This window comes from Centroberyx gerrardi, chromosome 18 (assembly GCF_048128805.1).
Source record: "Centroberyx gerrardi isolate f3 chromosome 18, fCenGer3.hap1.cur.20231027, whole genome shotgun sequence".
NCBI classification, from domain to species: Eukaryota; Metazoa; Chordata; class Actinopteri; order Beryciformes; family Berycidae; genus Centroberyx; species Centroberyx gerrardi.
Genome location: NC_136014.1, coordinates 3,981,552 through 3,999,719, shown reverse-complemented (window position 1 = coordinate 3,999,719; position 18,168 = coordinate 3,981,552). Strand labels below are relative to the sequence as shown.

General features: G+C 39.9%; 1 protein-coding gene across 4 annotated transcripts in view; it reads right to left on the bottom strand.

The window, feature by feature from the left end:
- Nucleotides 1-2,658: 2,658 nt before the first annotated feature.
- fam184ab (family with sequence similarity 184 member Ab) overlaps nucleotides 2,659-18,168 on the bottom strand; it is a 103,941-nt gene continuing 88,431 nt past the window's right edge. For 2 of the 4 annotated variants that reach the window (XM_078289719.1, XM_071898724.1), the window contains 5 exons: nucleotides 13,105-13,222; nucleotides 12,165-12,269; nucleotides 10,184-10,279; nucleotides 10,020-10,129; nucleotides 2,659-2,740 (listed from right to left, as the gene is read on the bottom strand). In XM_078289719.1, coding sequence (XP_078145845.1) covers nucleotides 2,659-2,740; nucleotides 10,020-10,129; nucleotides 10,184-10,279; nucleotides 12,165-12,269; nucleotides 13,105-13,222 — 511 coding nt within the window. Of the gene's footprint in view, nucleotides 2,741-10,019; nucleotides 10,280-12,164; nucleotides 12,270-13,104; nucleotides 13,223-18,168 lie in introns of all 4 variants that reach the window. The other 2 variants (XM_078289718.1, XM_071898725.1) reach the window with 2 other exon arrangements.

Here is an 18,168-nt window from a genome sequence, read left to right as displayed (position 1 = left end):
TCTGTTTGTACAGACACATAGTTTGAACTCAGAGAAACCTTTTCCTAATCTTAATCTTAATCCTCATCCCTTTCCCTTCCCAAGGCTTGGGTGCGTTTCAGTCCAAAAACATGAAATGATACCACACTCATAAAGGCAGTTGATAATAACAGTTAGAAAGAACATGTTCCTGTGTATTTAAGCTCTTTCATTTACCTAACCCTAAACCTTTCTTTCCTTGCCCTAATCATAACCATAACCCTAACCAAACATAACCAACCTAAGAATAAACAACTATTTCCAGCTGCTACAGCAGTTAAAGTGTAATAGGGTGTAAAAAAAGGTTTCTCAGAGAAGAGTCAACTTTCATGAAAAGATGATATCTAACCAAGAAAGAGATGATTTCTCCTTCAGAATCCAAGCAGCTGAATCTGTTGTGTCATCTTGCCATAAACATTGTTGAAACAATGAAAGCTGTGTTTGATGCCACTGATGTTATTCATGCTTATTATGTGCAATAGGGCCTAAAAAACACAGTGTCAGTAATTAAGTAGTTAAGAGAGATATCTTAATGAGCTACAATCAGTGTCTCTTCCTGAACTCAAGCAGCTGAAGCCTAAGGACAGTTTCTTGTTATTTTAAACCACTGCTGTAAAAAGTACCTCTATGAACCAGTAATAACCTTACATTTTCATTAATTTACATTAATTCACCCCTTAATTCATGTAAAATCCCCTTAAAATTAATTAAGGGAGTAATACATGGAGGAGATCCCATCGAATCCTCCTTAAACACCCCCTTAATCTTGACTCCTTACTTTCTAATTTAATGAAAAATTCAGGCAGACAGGAACTTTTCCATTAATTTCCACTTAATAACCTGTAAACCTGCACAAAAGGCATGAAAAATCCCTTAATTACGAGTGTCTTTGAATCAACCCATGAATAAATCCCTTATAAACCCATGATACTAACCTTACTATTTTAAAGCTTTGTTATTTTTAATGGATAATTCATGTTTATGTAATGGAGAAGTTAAGGACATTTCAGGGTTAAAATTAAGGGGTTTGGTTTTGTAGTGTACTCAAATCCTTTACTTAAGTAAAAGCAGCAATACCATAATGGAAAAATACTTCATTAAAAGTAAACGTTCTGCATTCAAAAATGTACTTAAGTAAAAGTATAGAAGTGTTAGCAGTAAAATGTACTTAAGTAAAAGTATAGAAGTGTTAGCAGTAAAATGTACTTAGGTAGCAAAAGTAAAAGTCCTCATTCTTTCAGAATGTTACATTAATGAAGCATTTTGAAGCAGAAGTATTTTAATGTTGTCGGTCTAACTGCTCCATATACTGTTGGGGAGTTTAAATTCTAACAATACAACATATGTTATGAGCTTATTGTATGGGAAATCTTTAAGAAATCTATCAAATTCTCCTTCAAATTGGCTTGATGGCCAAATGTTGGGATTTCTGCTCAAGGAGGAATAAGGAGGGAAACCCTACCACTGCACCCAGGCCAGATGAAATTATTAATGATCATGATATTGAATATGATAATGATGATAATGATCATCGTCAATAATCATGAAAGTAGTCGTAGCCCTTTTCAGTATACCACAGGCTAATGTTGCATCTTCAAATACTGGATATTTGAAATGTAATGAAATTCAAACCATCAACTCACATAAATAAACGACAAGCCAACACATCACATAAATGTCACAATAATTATTTATTAGTTAAGCATACACATTATAATATAAATATAAAATATGCTATTTTTGTTTTTAAAATTGGTGAGACATCATTATATCTGTGTTGAGACAGACGACCATAGAAACAGGTTTTAATATTCTACCAAAATCTGCTGAAATTTCTATGCAGCTGTAACAAACTTGTCATGATGGTGCCATCCTAACATCAGAGCCTGCATTCATGAAGCATCTAAGAAAAGAGTCGCTGATCTGGGATCAGGGGTCAAGTCATATGACCGTATAAATGTCACCATAGCTTAGGAGGCAAACTGGTCTTAGATCAGCCCTCCTATTCGAAGATGTTTTATGAAATGGGCCCAAGTACAGAGAGAGCACAATAACCTACTGTATATTTCTTTATATATATATTTCTTACTGTATTCCAACAATGGTAATTAGCAGCATGATAATGCACCACTCATTTTTTTTCTAATTTCAAGAAACTGCAAAATAAATAACAAAATAAAGAAATAAAATAAACATCAAACGTACGGATGATCATTGTCACTGTACTAAGAGAGGAACTCATCCACAGTGAAACAATCAGAGATAATAAACCAATCAAATTAGATTAGGGTGATGATGTTTGATGATCAGGGTCAAGTTCAATTCAATTTCACTTCAGTCAACTCGGGAAGTGGATAATCATTACATTTTTAAGAAAGTGAAAATTAATGACATCAAATTCTTACACTGTGCGTTTCAGTGACAGATCAATGAGAATTCGTTCTCATGTAAAACTCGGATTTGCGGTTGCAGTCGACTGAATTTAAAGTGAATTGAGCCCCGAACCCGCCAATGACAATAAATAACAAATAGTTTTTAAAAATTTTTCTTTTTTTTTTTTCTTTAATTTTTTTTTTTTGTTTGTTTGTTTGTAGTTTGGTTGACATGCTGAATCCTTTGTGTTAGCAGGTTTGTGGTCGATCAAAAGGAAAAGTACTGGGCGAACCACTCCTGGCGCTGGGGGTCCGGGGAGCCGATGGGGGAGTCTTCTGTCTCAGGAGGGCTTCAAGACGCGGTTGCACAAAACCACCACCACAACAACAAAACAACAACAACAATAACAGTTAGGGCATAAGCTAGGGATTCATTCAACATATTTACATTGGTCTGGATGTTGGATTATCGTCTCTTGTCTCTTGTTCTTGACCTTACCTATAAAGTTTTGCTGGCGGGTTCAAGCAAAGAAAGTCCCATATTGGGCTTCATCTATTTCTCTGGTAAAAAGTATCATCTTTCCTTTAGAAGCAATGTAAGTCAAACACAGAACTGAACAGTTGTTACTGTATTGCACCAGTTTTTGATTTGATTTAGATCTGGTACAGAGTTAACGCAAGGCAAGCATCCGCTAAGACCAGTTGGCGACATACCAAGCTCTCTGCTTACATAGTACAGACCAGAGGTGGGGACTCGAGTCACAGTTTTAATTGCTTGAGACTTGACTTGACTTGGGTTTTGGTGACTTGGGACTTGACTCTGACTTGTACTTTGATGACTTGAAAAGGTTTCTAAAGTCTTGACTTGAGATCTTGTGTTTGTGTAAATGACTTGGATTGAAAGTGATGAGATTTGTTCCAGCAGACGACTGAATTTAAATTCTGTTTTCTGAATTTGTATGGAATGATTGAATTTATTGAAGTTGAAACTGATTATAGAAATCAAACTCATGATGCTCTTACTAAGTTTTTATCCTATTAAAACCATATTGCATTGAAAAGTCCTAGATATTTAGTTTTCTTTAAGATATTAAATTGATACTGGACTCTTGATTTGTTCTGACTTGACTTGCTGTTCTACATTTAGACTTGGGACTTGACATTAATGACATGGACTTGACTTGGTGTTCTACATTTAGGCTTGAGACTGACTTGTGCAAAGTTAACTTGTTCACACCTCTGGTACAGACATGTGGACTGGGTGCTTTCTGAGGTCATAAACCGCTTATCCATAAGGTGGCAGCAAAGCCTCTAGTCTGGAGCCATTGACCCTGAGTGGGGTATTTAAAAATGACTACTGCAGAGAAACGTCTACATTTATACATTAGCAATGATGCGTGTGTCCTTTAAAAAGGTCTAGAATGCAAGATGGGGAATATTATTCCGTTTTTGCCCATGCAGAACTTAGATGAGAGTAATTGAGAGCAAGTTCTACTTATGTCATTCAGACCAGAGAAGAATATGTGTGTTTTGATGGGGCTGTAATTCATGTAAACACTTCTTGAGAATACAGTATCTTTACTTGATTGCCCTTCATCAGCTATTGATAGTATATCAACTTTTATCTCTGCAGGAAAACCCTGGACATCCATGGAATTTGTATTGCCAGACGATGCATTAGCTATTGCCTGACTCATGTCCTTGGGGGACAGAATGTTCCCAAGTTTTAACTAATTAGGTTGAGTTTGTGCATCTATCAAAACAAACACCTAATGGTGCTACTTCTGCTTTCCTAATTGGCTACTTCTGAAACAAACAGTCTCATAACTCCAGGGTGATATTTAAATTTTTAGGGTAAAATATTTTTTTGTTCTGTGAGGCCAGTCATGCTTGGAGTCAATTCCCAAATGCTTCCCTCGTATTTGTTCAACCTGTTATACATGATTACAATTCACACTTAAGCCTAGAAATATTTGCAACACCACATTATTTGCATAAAATATTATAGAAAACACACACAGAACTGTATTCTAGACTTGCAGCTTTTTATTCACTACAAAATAGCAAAATAGCCTGCTGATTGGCTGACTGGGTTGAATGACGGGCGTCTAGGCCTGGGCAACGTGATCTCATATAAAGTCGTGAAATGAGCACAAACTCCGAAACACAGATTTACGTGCTGTGGGCGCAAATTTTGTGAAAAATACATTCTTCCACCATGAATCGGATTCTGTGGCAACGGCACGAATTGGACACGGCATTTTCAGCTAAAGGTCGGCGAACGGTTACGTTTAGGCAAGTAAAACATCTTTAGTTTAGGTTAGGATTAAAGTTATGGTTAGGCAACTAAAACAACTTGGTTAATGAAAATATACTAGGGATATTCCTTGCCAGTCACGTAGATACATATGAGAAAGCAGAGGCATGAATTCCCCAAAGAGAAACCACAGCACTCCGTCTGCAGGTACAACAAAGTAACTGGTCTGCGTCAGAGCCACAGTGCTTTGACTGCACTTGGACTCTGACGAAGACCAGTTCTTGCTCGATATGCGTTAGTACCTGCAGACGGAGTGCAATGGTTTTTCTTTGGGGAATTCATGCCTCTACTTTCTCATATGTATCTACGTGACTGGCAAGGACTATCTCTAGTACATTTTCTTTGGTATTCTACCTGCCAACCACTGAGCACCTGTTTTTTGCTGTCTTCTACCTCAGATCCAAGAATGCTCCTTCCTTAATCTTCTTTCTAGACAACTTGGTCAATGTTAGGGAAATGCTTTGGTCGTGGTTAAATAAGAAAAACGTTTGGTAAAAATTAATGTTTGACTCGCGGTATAAATTTCTTTCGTACAAGCTGGGAATTTAAGTCTGGTCACCTCCTTTTCGTCATAATTTCACGCTGGGAAAACAGAATTTGAACACTTTACCAACATGTCATTTCTTGTTAATGAGTTGTGTTCATTTCACGCATTTGTGTGAGATCAGGTTGTTGTTGTGTCTCAGTGGTACTATGCCGAGGGAAGGCGGAGGGATATTGACTGCCACAAACTGCCTTTTGTCAAGGACAATAGCAGGCTGTCAGTTGTCGTGCCTGAGTGTCTGGGCAAGATAAGATGAAACTTTATTGATCCCTGCGGGGATATTGGGTCGTTGCAGCAGCCAAATAGTAAAATGGAATATAAATAAGAATATAGCAAATAGGGGGTATTAAATATAATACAACTGACAGTTTCAACACTAGAACATGCTGAGTAGAAATGTCTGATTGAGAAGTATGAAGAAGTATGAAGAAATGTATAGATTATAGCATTATGAGGGTGCATAAAGTAACAGCAGGAAAACATACTAACAGAGAAGAAAAATTAAAATATCTGATATAAACATATACTAAAACATAAAATATATGCAGACTGAAATTAGTGAAAAATTATATAGAAAAATATAAGATATATGCAAAATATACAAAAGAGAATAATATGAAAAAAACCTATGTGAATTTACAGTCTGTGTTTATGAGGAGCATATGGGCCGGTTAGATGAATGGAGGACCAGAGGAGTAGGGAAGAAATGAGAGGGAGGAGACAAGAAAAGAGATTGGCAGAGGATGAGATGATGAATTAGGCTTACAGAGAAAAGGGAGAAGATGAGAACGGTAAAGAAATGAGAAAATCAGAGGGGAGGAGGCAATCTCTCCATCAGATGCCAAAGCAAAGAGACGATACGCCCTCTCTTCACTCTCTACATCTAGAGATCTACTGTAGCCTAGTCTCTTATTTTCTAGTCTGTTGGCAGCAGAGGCAGCCACATATTCAAAAGTCAACATGGCTAGCATTGAGCATTATGTCTGGCTGGCCCAATTACCTCTTCAGGATCATTAAAGCAATGCACAAAGTTTTTGTTAGATCATCCTGTTGGTCAATTTAGCTGTTAAGTGATGAGAATATAGACACCAAAATCATCCATGAAAATCATCCATGTGTCCCTGGTAGATTTTTGGCTCTGGAGCTCCATGCTAACATACACTATGTTGAGTAATAGCATTCTCCATGCTAAGACTTTAGCATACACTATGTTGAGTGATAGTTGGTTCCATGTTAGCACTGTAGCATGAACTATGCTGAGTGATAGGTTCCATGCTAACACTTTAGCATACACTATGTTGAGTGATAGTAGGCTGCTATAGCATTATCCAAAGTAAGAAGATTGACCTTTTAGTAATGAAAAGGTGTAATTTTTATGATATAACCTGTAGATTTGTAATTTTTTTTTAAATCAAATATCATATTAACTTGTAGGTTTATTTTTGGAACTATTTCAGGTGAGCAACGATGTAGTCATCCGCTGCGCAGTAATTTTTAGCTGTAGGCACAGTCTCAAATCGTCCACCACCTTCATTTCCTATGGAAACAAGGAAAGCAATCCCTGCTAGTTTAAAACACTTTTTCTATCAAATTTCCTGTTAATATGACAAATATCCTCCACAAAACCACCAGACTTGCATTACCTGCCATTAGAGCTGCTACAAGTTCTCATTTTCTCACTTTATAATGCTAGTGGCCTCCATGCTGTCTGCATGGAGTCTCCTATCACTCAACATAGTGTATGCTAAAGTGTTAGCATGGAGCCTACTATCACTCAACATAGTGTATGCTAAAGTGTTAGCATGGAGCCTACTATCACTCAACATAATGTATGCTAAAGTGTTAGCATGGAGCCTGCTATCACTCAACATAGTGTATGCTAAAGTGTTAGCATGGAGCCTACTATCACTCAACATAGTGTATGCTAAAGTCCTAGCACTGAGCACCAGAGACAACAATCTTAAGGGGACACATGGAAAATGTTGGTGTCTATGTTCTCATCACCTAACAGCAAAGTTGACCCGACAATCTACCAAAACCTCCATGTATTCCTTCAGAGTTTCATCTTAACAAAAATACAAGATAGATATTTTTATATGGTTGACCAAAAAAATCAAAATAACTGGTTTGGATGGGAATCTAAGAGAGACAAGTGTGTATAACACTAGTGTGTTTTACCTGTATTTCCAGTAAATAATGGCAATCATGTCTTTTAGTTTCCTTGTACTATGTTCACACAAATCATATTCACTTCAATATTTACGCTTGTATGCACAGTAACTTTCAACTGTCAGTTCAGTTTAGTCCATTCTAACATTACCTGTATTCAACACCATGACGGGGTGTTTTTGAGTCCGCCTTAAGCTGTCCTGTGTTTCAAACACTTCAGGCCACAAATCTTCTTCAGTGAACTACCCTAGCCTATCTCTTTTCTCTCCTCCACTCGTTCAATCATTTTCTCATCAATCCCAATGGTCTGAGTGCCAGCTAAACTAAAATGAGCCTTTTAATCAATGCTAGGACATCTGTATGTAGCCCAGCTGACAATACACAACAGCAGCATTACCTGGCCTGCCATACATTATACTACTTTGTGTGTGTGTGTGTGTGTGTGTGTTTCCCAGCTTATTCGTCATTGTTAGAGTGTGTTAGAGCACTGGTTGTCAAAGTGGGGTCCTTGAGGAGCAAAATGAGGACTAGTTTAAATTCACATCATTTAATTCACTCGAAATGATCCCAGTTAGAGAATGTACAGTGTAAGAATGACTATTTTAAACATAGGTTCCACTTTTGTGTCCCTCACTACTCTGTAAAAAAAAAACCCCAAAAAAACATATGGGTCCCTGGAACAAAATCTTATCAAATAGTGTTTGTTGGCCTAATGTCAGTGTATTTGGGTGTCCAAGACATGAAAACATCTAAGAACCACTGATTTAGAGGAGCCAGATCTGCAAATTGCTGATTCACTTGACAGCGCAGCCTCTGGTTGGATTAGTTCTGCTTTTCTCTAGCATCTGACGTTACATCCAAACTCTAATAGTGGAGCTGTTAGGATTAAGGTCTAGGGTTTAGGGATGAGTCCAACTAGGGATGTTTGTCAAGGACAAAGTGTGCACAGGGAGAGGAGAGGGAGATGGTTTAACTGAATCTGAAAACATTTCAAAGTAGATCTATAATATCTGACCTCATACTGTCATTGCTTAGCTCTCTTGTGTGCGTGTGTGTGTGCTGCTGGTGCTTCTTTAGCCCCACTAATAGGAATGAGGTATGTGTGTGTGTCTGTTTTTTCAGACGAACCAGGGTCACCTTGAATGAGATTGGTGCCTGTGTGTATGTGTGTGTGTGTGTGTGTGTGTGTGTGTGTGTGTTTGGTAATGGCAATGGGTCAGACCCACAACAATGAAGGCAGCCCATAGTAGGCAAACACCCATGCGTCTGCAAAGCAGCCACTCCATCTCAAAAATTGTTTACATAATCAGCAGTAAAGCATGCAGCAGGATGGATAGAAAAAAAACACAACATGCTCACACACACACTCTCTCTCTCTCTCACACACACACACACACACACACCTACACACACACACACACACACACGCTAAATACAGGCGCACCAGAAGCCAAGTATCAGCCAGCATGACAAATTTAGACATAATTTCACAATACATTTCACAGCATGCACCGCATACACATGTATTCATGTGAGCAGCATGTTCCATACATTTATCATCATAGCTGTTCACACCACATTGACCAATCACAGCCATTACCAAGGAACGAGAGAAGCATTTATTGATAGAACGGAGTGGTAAAGCTGTTCTCAAAAGTTTCCCACAGTAAGACACCACCACACACAGAGGGGACAGTACTTGGTAGCAAAACACAATATCTACTTCATTATACATTTACATAACAAGATAGTTTTTTTTTAGTATGTATAAAAACAGTCAATCCCATTTCAAGTCAGAAGAAAAGTGCGGCGTGTGCAACATGCTGAAATTCGGATGATGATGGAGATGAAGGAATGGGTAAACTTAGCACAGAATGGCACAATGCACAAAAAAACAAAAAAAACAAAAAAAAAACCCCAGACAAATATCACCAGTAAGTTGTATAACTTCCTGAACAGAATGGAAGAGAACTTGAACTCCATGAAAACAGAAAAAGAGACACACACCGAGACTCTTAGCATGCAGACCGTTGGCATGTTCAAGAGTGATGCAAACACAGAGGTGGTGAGGGGAAAAAACAAAACCAAAAAAAAAAAACCATGCTCCTTCTGCATTCCAAGGCCATTCTTGAAGCTCAAGTCGCACATGGGACTCTTGTGTGTATGGTCTGGTTATAATGTTCATTTATAGACATTTACTCCTATGTGATCTTCAATCCACACGTTACAGCCTTTGGAGGCTTTTATTTTACACTCTGCAATTCAAGATCGTCGTGATTTCATGCTCGTTATGGTTTATGAGAGGGCCAGACTTGGCGGGAAAGCATGGAGACGTAAAACACCAGTCACATTGAGAGAGGACGTTTCTTTTGCACAGCAAGAAACGACAGGGAGTTCCGGCGGTGTCTGAAGCAAGCGTTGGCTTTCGAAGGCCTTGTGTGAGCGAACCCCGTCAGCCTAAAATTGAGGCTAATTAGAAAATAGGCCTCTAAAGAGCGAAATTTAAGGTCTGACATCAGTTAAGAGTGCTTAACCTCCTTTACCCCTGAGGGTTTTCCAATTAAACAAGAGGCCTGTGACTGGGTGAAAAGGGTCTCACCTCATGAATTTCTTGGGCTCGGTGGGAGGGGTCGGCGGGGGAAGAGGTTTGCTCGAGTTGAGCTCGAGGTGGTGGAGGGGGGAGTTGGGGATGGGCTCTAGGCGGCCCGGCTGGGGCGGGGGCTGCGGCGGGTGGGGGGGCTGCCCGCTTCCTGTGCCCGCCACGCCCATGCCCACGCCCATGCCCGCTGCCTCCAACGCCCTGAGGTTGGGCGAGCTGCTGAATCGGCCGGCCGCTGTTTTCTCATTCTTTCGCTTTTGCTACACGGAAAGAAGAAGGAAGGGTGGGGGGGTGGGGGAAGGGCATTGGGTCAAAAAATGAGCGAAAGGGAAGTTGAAAACAAAATGGAAAGGATAAGAAGGAAAGGAGAAAAAAATGGGGCAAATGGAGTATAGGGAGAGCTCCATAGGTTCAATTCAAGTCCAGTAGGGAGAGAGAAAGGAAAAAGAATAGCTTGCTAACTTGATCATATTTAGGTGTTCTATGCAGAGTGGATGGATCTGAAGGTCAGACTGGCATCACTCAGTCTGTCCTTGTGACGCTGCAGTCGCTCTGAGCAGAATGGAAGTTTAGATGAGCAGAGGAGAGATGTGTCAAAGCAGGAAACATCTCACGCTAACAAAATGGCTTGGAAAGCAAAGGAAAGCTGGAGGAAGGTCTGACAGCAGTCGGGGAGAACACAAACCAAATAGGGGGAAAGAATTACACACACACACACACACACACAGAAATACACATGACACCAAAAATAACACACGCTAAACACACATAGCACACACACACATATGTGGAAAAAATACATGTAACAGTGAGAGAACAAAAATACTGGAAGTTATAGAACTTGAGAGATGGAGTCAGCAGTTACATATTGACCATGCGGGGGGAATCATTCAACTCAGACACACTGTGAAAAATGTGTTGATGCCACATAATATGTTATCCAACTAAACTGGGCATTTGAAGCCATGTCAGATTACAAGTTTTTGAGATGAAAGCGTTGAAAATTTTAATTGGGGTTGACTTAGAAAAAGCAGTTGGATCCCTTGTGATTTTAAGATGAATGAAATTTTTCTTTTTTTTCAGTGAGCTGTAGCTGCTTTCATAATGGAACGGGACACAGTGACTCATTTCAGTAAAATAGTGGAATGGATCCAATGGTGATTAAAGCTAATCGTCTTGCTGATTTTATATGGTCATTGGATTTATGTTTTCGGTCCTTGCGGCATGTCAAAGTCAACTGTATGAGTCATATACAGCCAAGTTGGAGACTTTTCGTTTCAGCATCAGCTGATTGAAGGAATACAAAGAAGCTCGGAATCACATGTTAACATTTTGGCAATGCATTGAATTTAAAGGTGCGACAAGTAGCATTTTTAAACATCAATGTATCATTGTCGAATTAATTTGGTATCATGGTATAATTACCGTAAACAAATGAGACCATGGTGGAGATGATCGGTAGCCTCTATCTCACACCAGTGGTATTGTTAGTGCTAGTGTTTCTCCAAATTAAGACCACATTTCCCATAAACCCTGTTGCTTCCTGTCACCCCTCCCCCTCCTTGGTGTCTATGTCTTTACTGAAGAGAATAAACATGTTGAAAGTGATTTTTCCATCGACCTTTCACTTCTTCCACCATCTGCCTTTGCCAGAAACTCGGAAAACTAGCTCCATTTGAACTGGAAAAACAGCGCCCTCTTCCTGTTTTGTGCTGCAAAACAATCTCCCTTTGTGCTGTAAAGCAGATTTCCCTCCAAATCCAACCTGGTGGCACACAATGTAAAATGCAGCGTAGAGGCTGCCAATCTTTTCAGTGATGGTCTCACATGTTTACGGTAATTATACTGTTTCAAAATGAATGTGGCTATGATTTATTGATGTTAAAATGATACACATGTCACCTTTAAAAATAGCTAAAATGCATTGTTAATTGTTCAACTGACACTGATCAATTGGTGTTACTTGGTATTACCAGAACTGATGGATATGAAATGAGATGAAGTGGACATCATCTTTGCTATGTGGTAAAGTAAAGCAATGCTTTCAGAATGCCATCTTTGTCCATCGACAGGCTTATCAGAGCGCCCGGCCCCTGTGTGTGGTGTGCTATAGAACAGGGTTAATGTCCAGGGATCAGGGCCTACCTTAATGAGAGGGTTGATAACTCCTACGTTGGGACTGGCATTGAACACTTTGTTGAAGTTGGTCTCCCTGTTGACCAGTTCCAACTGGTAGAACTTCTTATCGTCCTGCAGAGGAAAATCATGTTAACTGACAGCCAGGGAGGCCGGGGACACACCATATAACTCAGCAGACTGTGAAAAGGTAGACCCTTTTCACCAACATGGCTGACGTACTGCTTCTTCATCGTTGTAGGGTATAGATCAGTTCTCACCATTGCCAACAATGTTAAAAAGCCAACTTTCTGTCGCCCATAACCCTGTCTGTGATCACTTATTTTGTGTTTCAACATAATGTATAACACAATACAGCTGTCATGCTAACAACATAGAAATTACCATTAGCCTTGGTTAGCCAGTTAGCATTTTGTGACCCTCGATCAAATCACTTTTTTATAGTCTTGCGGTCATCTGATAACAGAAACAGAAAGATATGTCAGTGACAACACCTGTATTGTGTTATACATTATGTCGAAACACAAAATAAGTTATCACAGACAGAGTTATGGGCGACAGAAAGTTGCCTTCTTAACATTGGTGCCAATGGTGAGAACCGATCTATACCCTGCGGAAGTACGTCAGCCATGTTTGTGAAAAGGGCCTATTGGACATCACACACTTAATGAATTTTTTTGTCTTGTGATGTAGAGGCCAGCTCACAATGTTCGTAATACAACACCTTCTACTGAAGCACAACTGGACTTAACAGAACTGTTCTATAACAGAACAGCATTAGAAAGGAGATGAGAAGGAGAGCTGAGCTGAGTTTAGCCGAGAAGAGAAGGCAATCAAACTGAAAGTAAGGAACTTGATGCACTGGATACGTAAAATGCCCCTAACTGATTTAACACATTATCACCATCATGATCACTTTTATTACAGCAGTACCTACAGCACTACCCACCACCAGTTTCTTGACCAGAGCCTCTCTCTCGGTGACCATGTCCTTGAGCTCAGCGATGACCTGCAGGTCCTCGGGACGACTCTCCCTGTTCCTGAACTTATCCTCTGTTCCTTCCAGCCTGTACGGTGAGAGACAAGAAATACAAAATCCACCATTAGGGTTCTGACATCTAACAGTACAGCAGATACACTGATCACACAAACTAAATTTCACTCGGGTTCCACCTGGGGAGGCAGACTGTACGCACCAACAATCCGGTCAAATTTCTGGGACGTTAATGCACTTAAAGGGGCACTAAGTAATCTATGACCGTTATCGACTTCTATTAGCGTACAGCAACATCGATAAAACTTGTACCCCCCAACCCTCTCACTGCTCCCGTTGCCTTGATTTACTACAGTGGTCTGTAACTGACATCATTACTGTAAGGGTTTTAACACTAGAGAGGAGTAAGCTAGTTAGTTAGAGCTGAGCTCCAACAGAAACATCTGATGAAGAGATAATATATCACCATGCAAAATAATAATACTTTGACTTCTTCTTGGATTGAGAAGAAGTATTTTTATTGACGCCTTTTCAATTCACCTTATCAGTTATTAATCAGTAAATATGAGTGTGAAATCAGTAGGGTGACCAGGGATGACCTAGGCTGCTTAGCATTAAATGGTAAGCATAGAGACTTACACCATTACTCTTTGTACCACATAGAAAGAAATTGCTGCTATTGTAGTGGGACAAAACTGCAGTTACTTCATTTGGTTAATATACGTTCAAAACATGAATCTCTATTATAACCAGCATTCTTTCATCTTAATACAACGCTTGTTTTAAGCTAAAACAAGGACAAACATTGTGGTGAAAGCAATGCTTCACTGAGAAACCTTTATTTCTCTCAGCCCCTCACATATTTTCCTTTTTCCAGTTAACCACTAAAGTCAGCATGTCTGTTCATAACTACTCAAAAGTCAACATTACCTTAGTCATCAGCAAAACTCTATACATTTTGTACATTATTATGTTTGTCTAGTTCATGATGGAAGCATTTTTGAGTTGAGAGCACCAAATGCGTGTACTGCAAGGAGTAAAAAAGATGAGTGAATCAAAAGCTTTCCTTTTTCATTAGCTTTAGATCAATAGAACATTAACCGTTCTCATTCCCTTTCCTTCCCTCTCTCATCTTCTCATCACAAAAACCATTAAGCCGCGGTGCATTATGATCAAAACAGGCTAGTTACTCCACAGGTTCTTCTTTTTTGTGAATTATGAGAACTTTCAAGAGGTTATAATGGATGTCGTTGGTACTCTGAACACGGAGTGCATCTGTCTATTCTGGCTGGTGTTCAAAGAAATCACTATCATCCAACTTGTTTAAAAACATCCGAGTCATTCAACACGCCGCTCCGTTTCCCTTAATGCAACACATGCTGAAGATTGCCGAACAGCGTGACATTAGCCAGTTGAGAAATTCCTTCCGAGTGAAAAGCAAGCAATCATAAGCGCGACAGTTGGTTGAAAAAATCACTCAGCCTTGAAGCAACACCAGAGGAGAACTAGCTGAGTGCCTCTAGGTTGACCTGAGGCTTGGGAGCCATTTTTTTTTTTTAATCCTGTGGTACTTTGTCCTGTGTACACTTTGCTGAGTTTGTAATACAAGATTGAAATGAAATCTGCTACAGTAGCACATAGGAAAACACATTCTTTAATCCTCCATGCACTGTAGGCTATTCATTTTTACGTGATAGAATTAATGCACTTGTAAAAGTTTGTCTGTTTCTGAAATTGTATCCTTTTAATATTTACCCTAACCCAATTATTTGCTGGTGATCTCAACAACATTATCTGAATTGGACGGTGAAAGAGACCTTTGACCGATTTATTTTTAGAATGGAGAATGCACAATAATTACTTACTTATTAATTATTACTTGCATTAATTTACTTAACAGTCCTTTTAAAAAGCATTAACAGTAAAATAAAAAGCTATTCCCTGCCTAACATAGACTAGTAAGGGGGCCCTAATTCGATTGCTTGATTGCTAATGATTTGATCAGTGGTGTGGGTGGCACTACGCAGCTATCACGTTTTTGCAGTCGGGTACAAATGGCAGCATTGTCAAAATGCAGTGATGCAAAAAAAACAGAATATAAACTAGAAAATGTGCTCAGTAGAGCACAGACCTCAGCCAAGGCTGACAACACCCTGCAAGGCAGTTATGCACCTTTTGATGATATGCCACGCCCACTACCACCACGCCCCCTTTTGGCCAATCGACATGAAAAGTTAATCAGTTCTTCCTTGGCCCATAACCAACCTTCATACCAAGTTTTGTGCAAATCTGTGCCCAACTTTTTGAGATATCCTGCTAACAGACAGACGGACGGACACACAGACGCAGGCGAAAACATTACCTCCTTGGCGGAGGTAATTATGGGCCGTTAAACTGGCTTACCATAATTCTAAGAGTTCACTGAGAAGACATTCTTCAGGACGATGGAGGACAACAGCAGTCCAGCATCACATCCTTGTTACAGCTAAATTCAAGTGTGATTCCAGCAGAACGCAACAAGTCACGCAGCTTGTAAGTTTTGTGGAAGGTGGCTTTCCTGCCATCACACAGGACCATTCAAAACTGCTGTGCTTCAAACTCAGCTCAGATGAAAGACAGAAGAAGAAAACATAGCCGCCAGTCTTGGAGCTGCCGCTGTGGAGTGGGGATTGAATGGCAGAGTCAGTGCATGTGTTCCTGACAATGCTAAAAACGAACGAAGCGAACGAAGCAAACTTGGAGGATGAATGAAGTTGAAGTTGGAGTTCATTTATTGGGAAATGGTGTGCTGTTTTGCCCATAATTGATGGCTTAAAAAGTGCAAGTATGAGCTGTGTGGAGTGTAGCCGACTGTTTTTTCACTTGCATCATAGCTCCATTGCAAGAAGTACACTCAAGACAAAGCTTCAAAGGGCTTCAGCGTTTGCCCCTCCACAGGCTGCTACAGTATAATACTGTCGCACTTGCTGGAACATGGTGTGTAAAATGAAGGTAAAATATGTAAGTACAATACACCAAAGGAATTGGGAGAGCCAGCACTTGTGAACTGTGACAGTCAGCAGTCTCTGTTATGTATTATGAGGGAGTAATAATGCTAGAAACACAAAGCTACAAAAACCCTTAGAAATGGCCTTTGTATTATTGTCAGTTCATTCAGAACACAATTAGTTTTCTGTGACAGTCCTTTTTTCACATTTGGATTGAGGGTTTTTATTCTTTCAGCTATTATTAAGGTAGTGGTTTCAAATCATGATCCTTCATGCAAAAGCCTCTCAAAGCAGAAGGCGTGCTACAAGATCCAAAATGGACCGTGCCACAGAAAACATTGGAAAGCTGTGCATTAGTGGTGGAAAATGCATCAGCTTAATGTCCCTTTTTTTTTTTAAAAAGCCACACTGTGCTGCTGCACCATTCGCACAGCCCCTACAACAGCTTATCTGTATCTCTGGTCTGTGTAGATAGTACTGTGCTGCTTTGTGATACCCTGCCTTTGTAGTCTTTATACAGATTTTAACTTGTTGGTTGAGGTTTGTCTAGTGGCCGTGTATATTGGCTTTGTTGTTGTAGAACATATCGGTGCTACTTTATTGTAAATGCTGGTTGGTTTTAAGACTATTATCCTCTTCATATTTTCTATAAATCACATTCCTCTTACCTTAGTGGTTCAACGACCAGCACTATTCTCCTGTGAACTCCCTTTCCGCTTGAAACAAATGCGACTACAAACCACAAACCTCCCCTGGTGTGACGACCCACAACAAACTGCAGCCAACAGACAAGCTCTCCAGCTCCCGAAGGACCAGCCAATAAGACACAGACACAGGATAAAACATTTAAATATTCATGAAGTTAAATGGTGGAACATTTTCAGTGGTCATCCAGGGAGTGAGAATTCGGAGGGGGAAATGAGGCTGTCGTCGCCACGGTGATTAATTAGGTGGTAACAGGGGCGGTGGTTAAGATAGATCTGTGTTTTGGTTAATTAGTAGGAAAGAAAGTGGGACATCTCAGGGGAAGGCCCCAGAAATGCCTCTTTAGTCAGCAAAGTGAAGAGATGGCAGCAAAATGAGGACTGCTGACCATCAGAGCAAAACTGTCCTAGAAAACTCTTAACAAAGTCTATTGCGGAAACTAGACTGGGTAGACACTGGCAAATTAAGTGTTCCGGATCACATCGTAGACATTTTGAGTCACTTTACTGGCTTTACTTTTGTCCTCAGCATCAGCATACTGAAATATACCGATACCTAGACAGTTTTTCCAATGTTTAACCTCTTTGGTCAAGAGAAAGCTTACTGAAACTTTCTAGACTGAGAAAGCACTGAAAGGTGTTGGGATTTGATGGTACTTAGGTAATGGCTTGTTTGATGTACTCTGTTTGAAGTGTGCTCTTGATAGTAGGCTACTTCTGTAGCTTGTATCATCATGACATTTAGAAAATGGCCCATCTGAAGTACTTCAAAGGGTGCATTCATTTTATGGTCTGGGTGAGTATTTGTCGCAAAACTAGACTGATTGAAATTCTCACTTTTGTCATACTGAGGTCAAGCCTGACATTTACCATATGGCTGATCTGAGCTACTTTGAAATCGACTCTCTAAAACCGTTGCAGTGATTTGCAAAGATTTAATGGCATTCAGGAATGTCGTAAAAAGTTTTAAATCTTTAAAAAGTGCAATCAGAGCACTCTCAGGGGCAAATTCACAAAGAATGGATTGCGGCCGCTAATAGCACCATGAATTGCGTATCATTTGCAACCGCTATTTGCTCCATCTCAAGGACCGATTCACAAAAGATATTGCGCTAATGATATGCCAGCGCAAACACGCCCATAACCTGTTGCAACTGAGTGCAATTTGCCCCTGTTTTGCATCTGATTGCAATTATCAGTGTGGCAAAGTATAAACGTTGCCTTTGCGCGAAGAACACAGTAGACAGGACAATGGCAGAGAGAAAGAGAAAAATGAAATTTTTAGACCGCGAGCTGCAAGTCCTGACGGACGAGGTGCAGAGGCATTC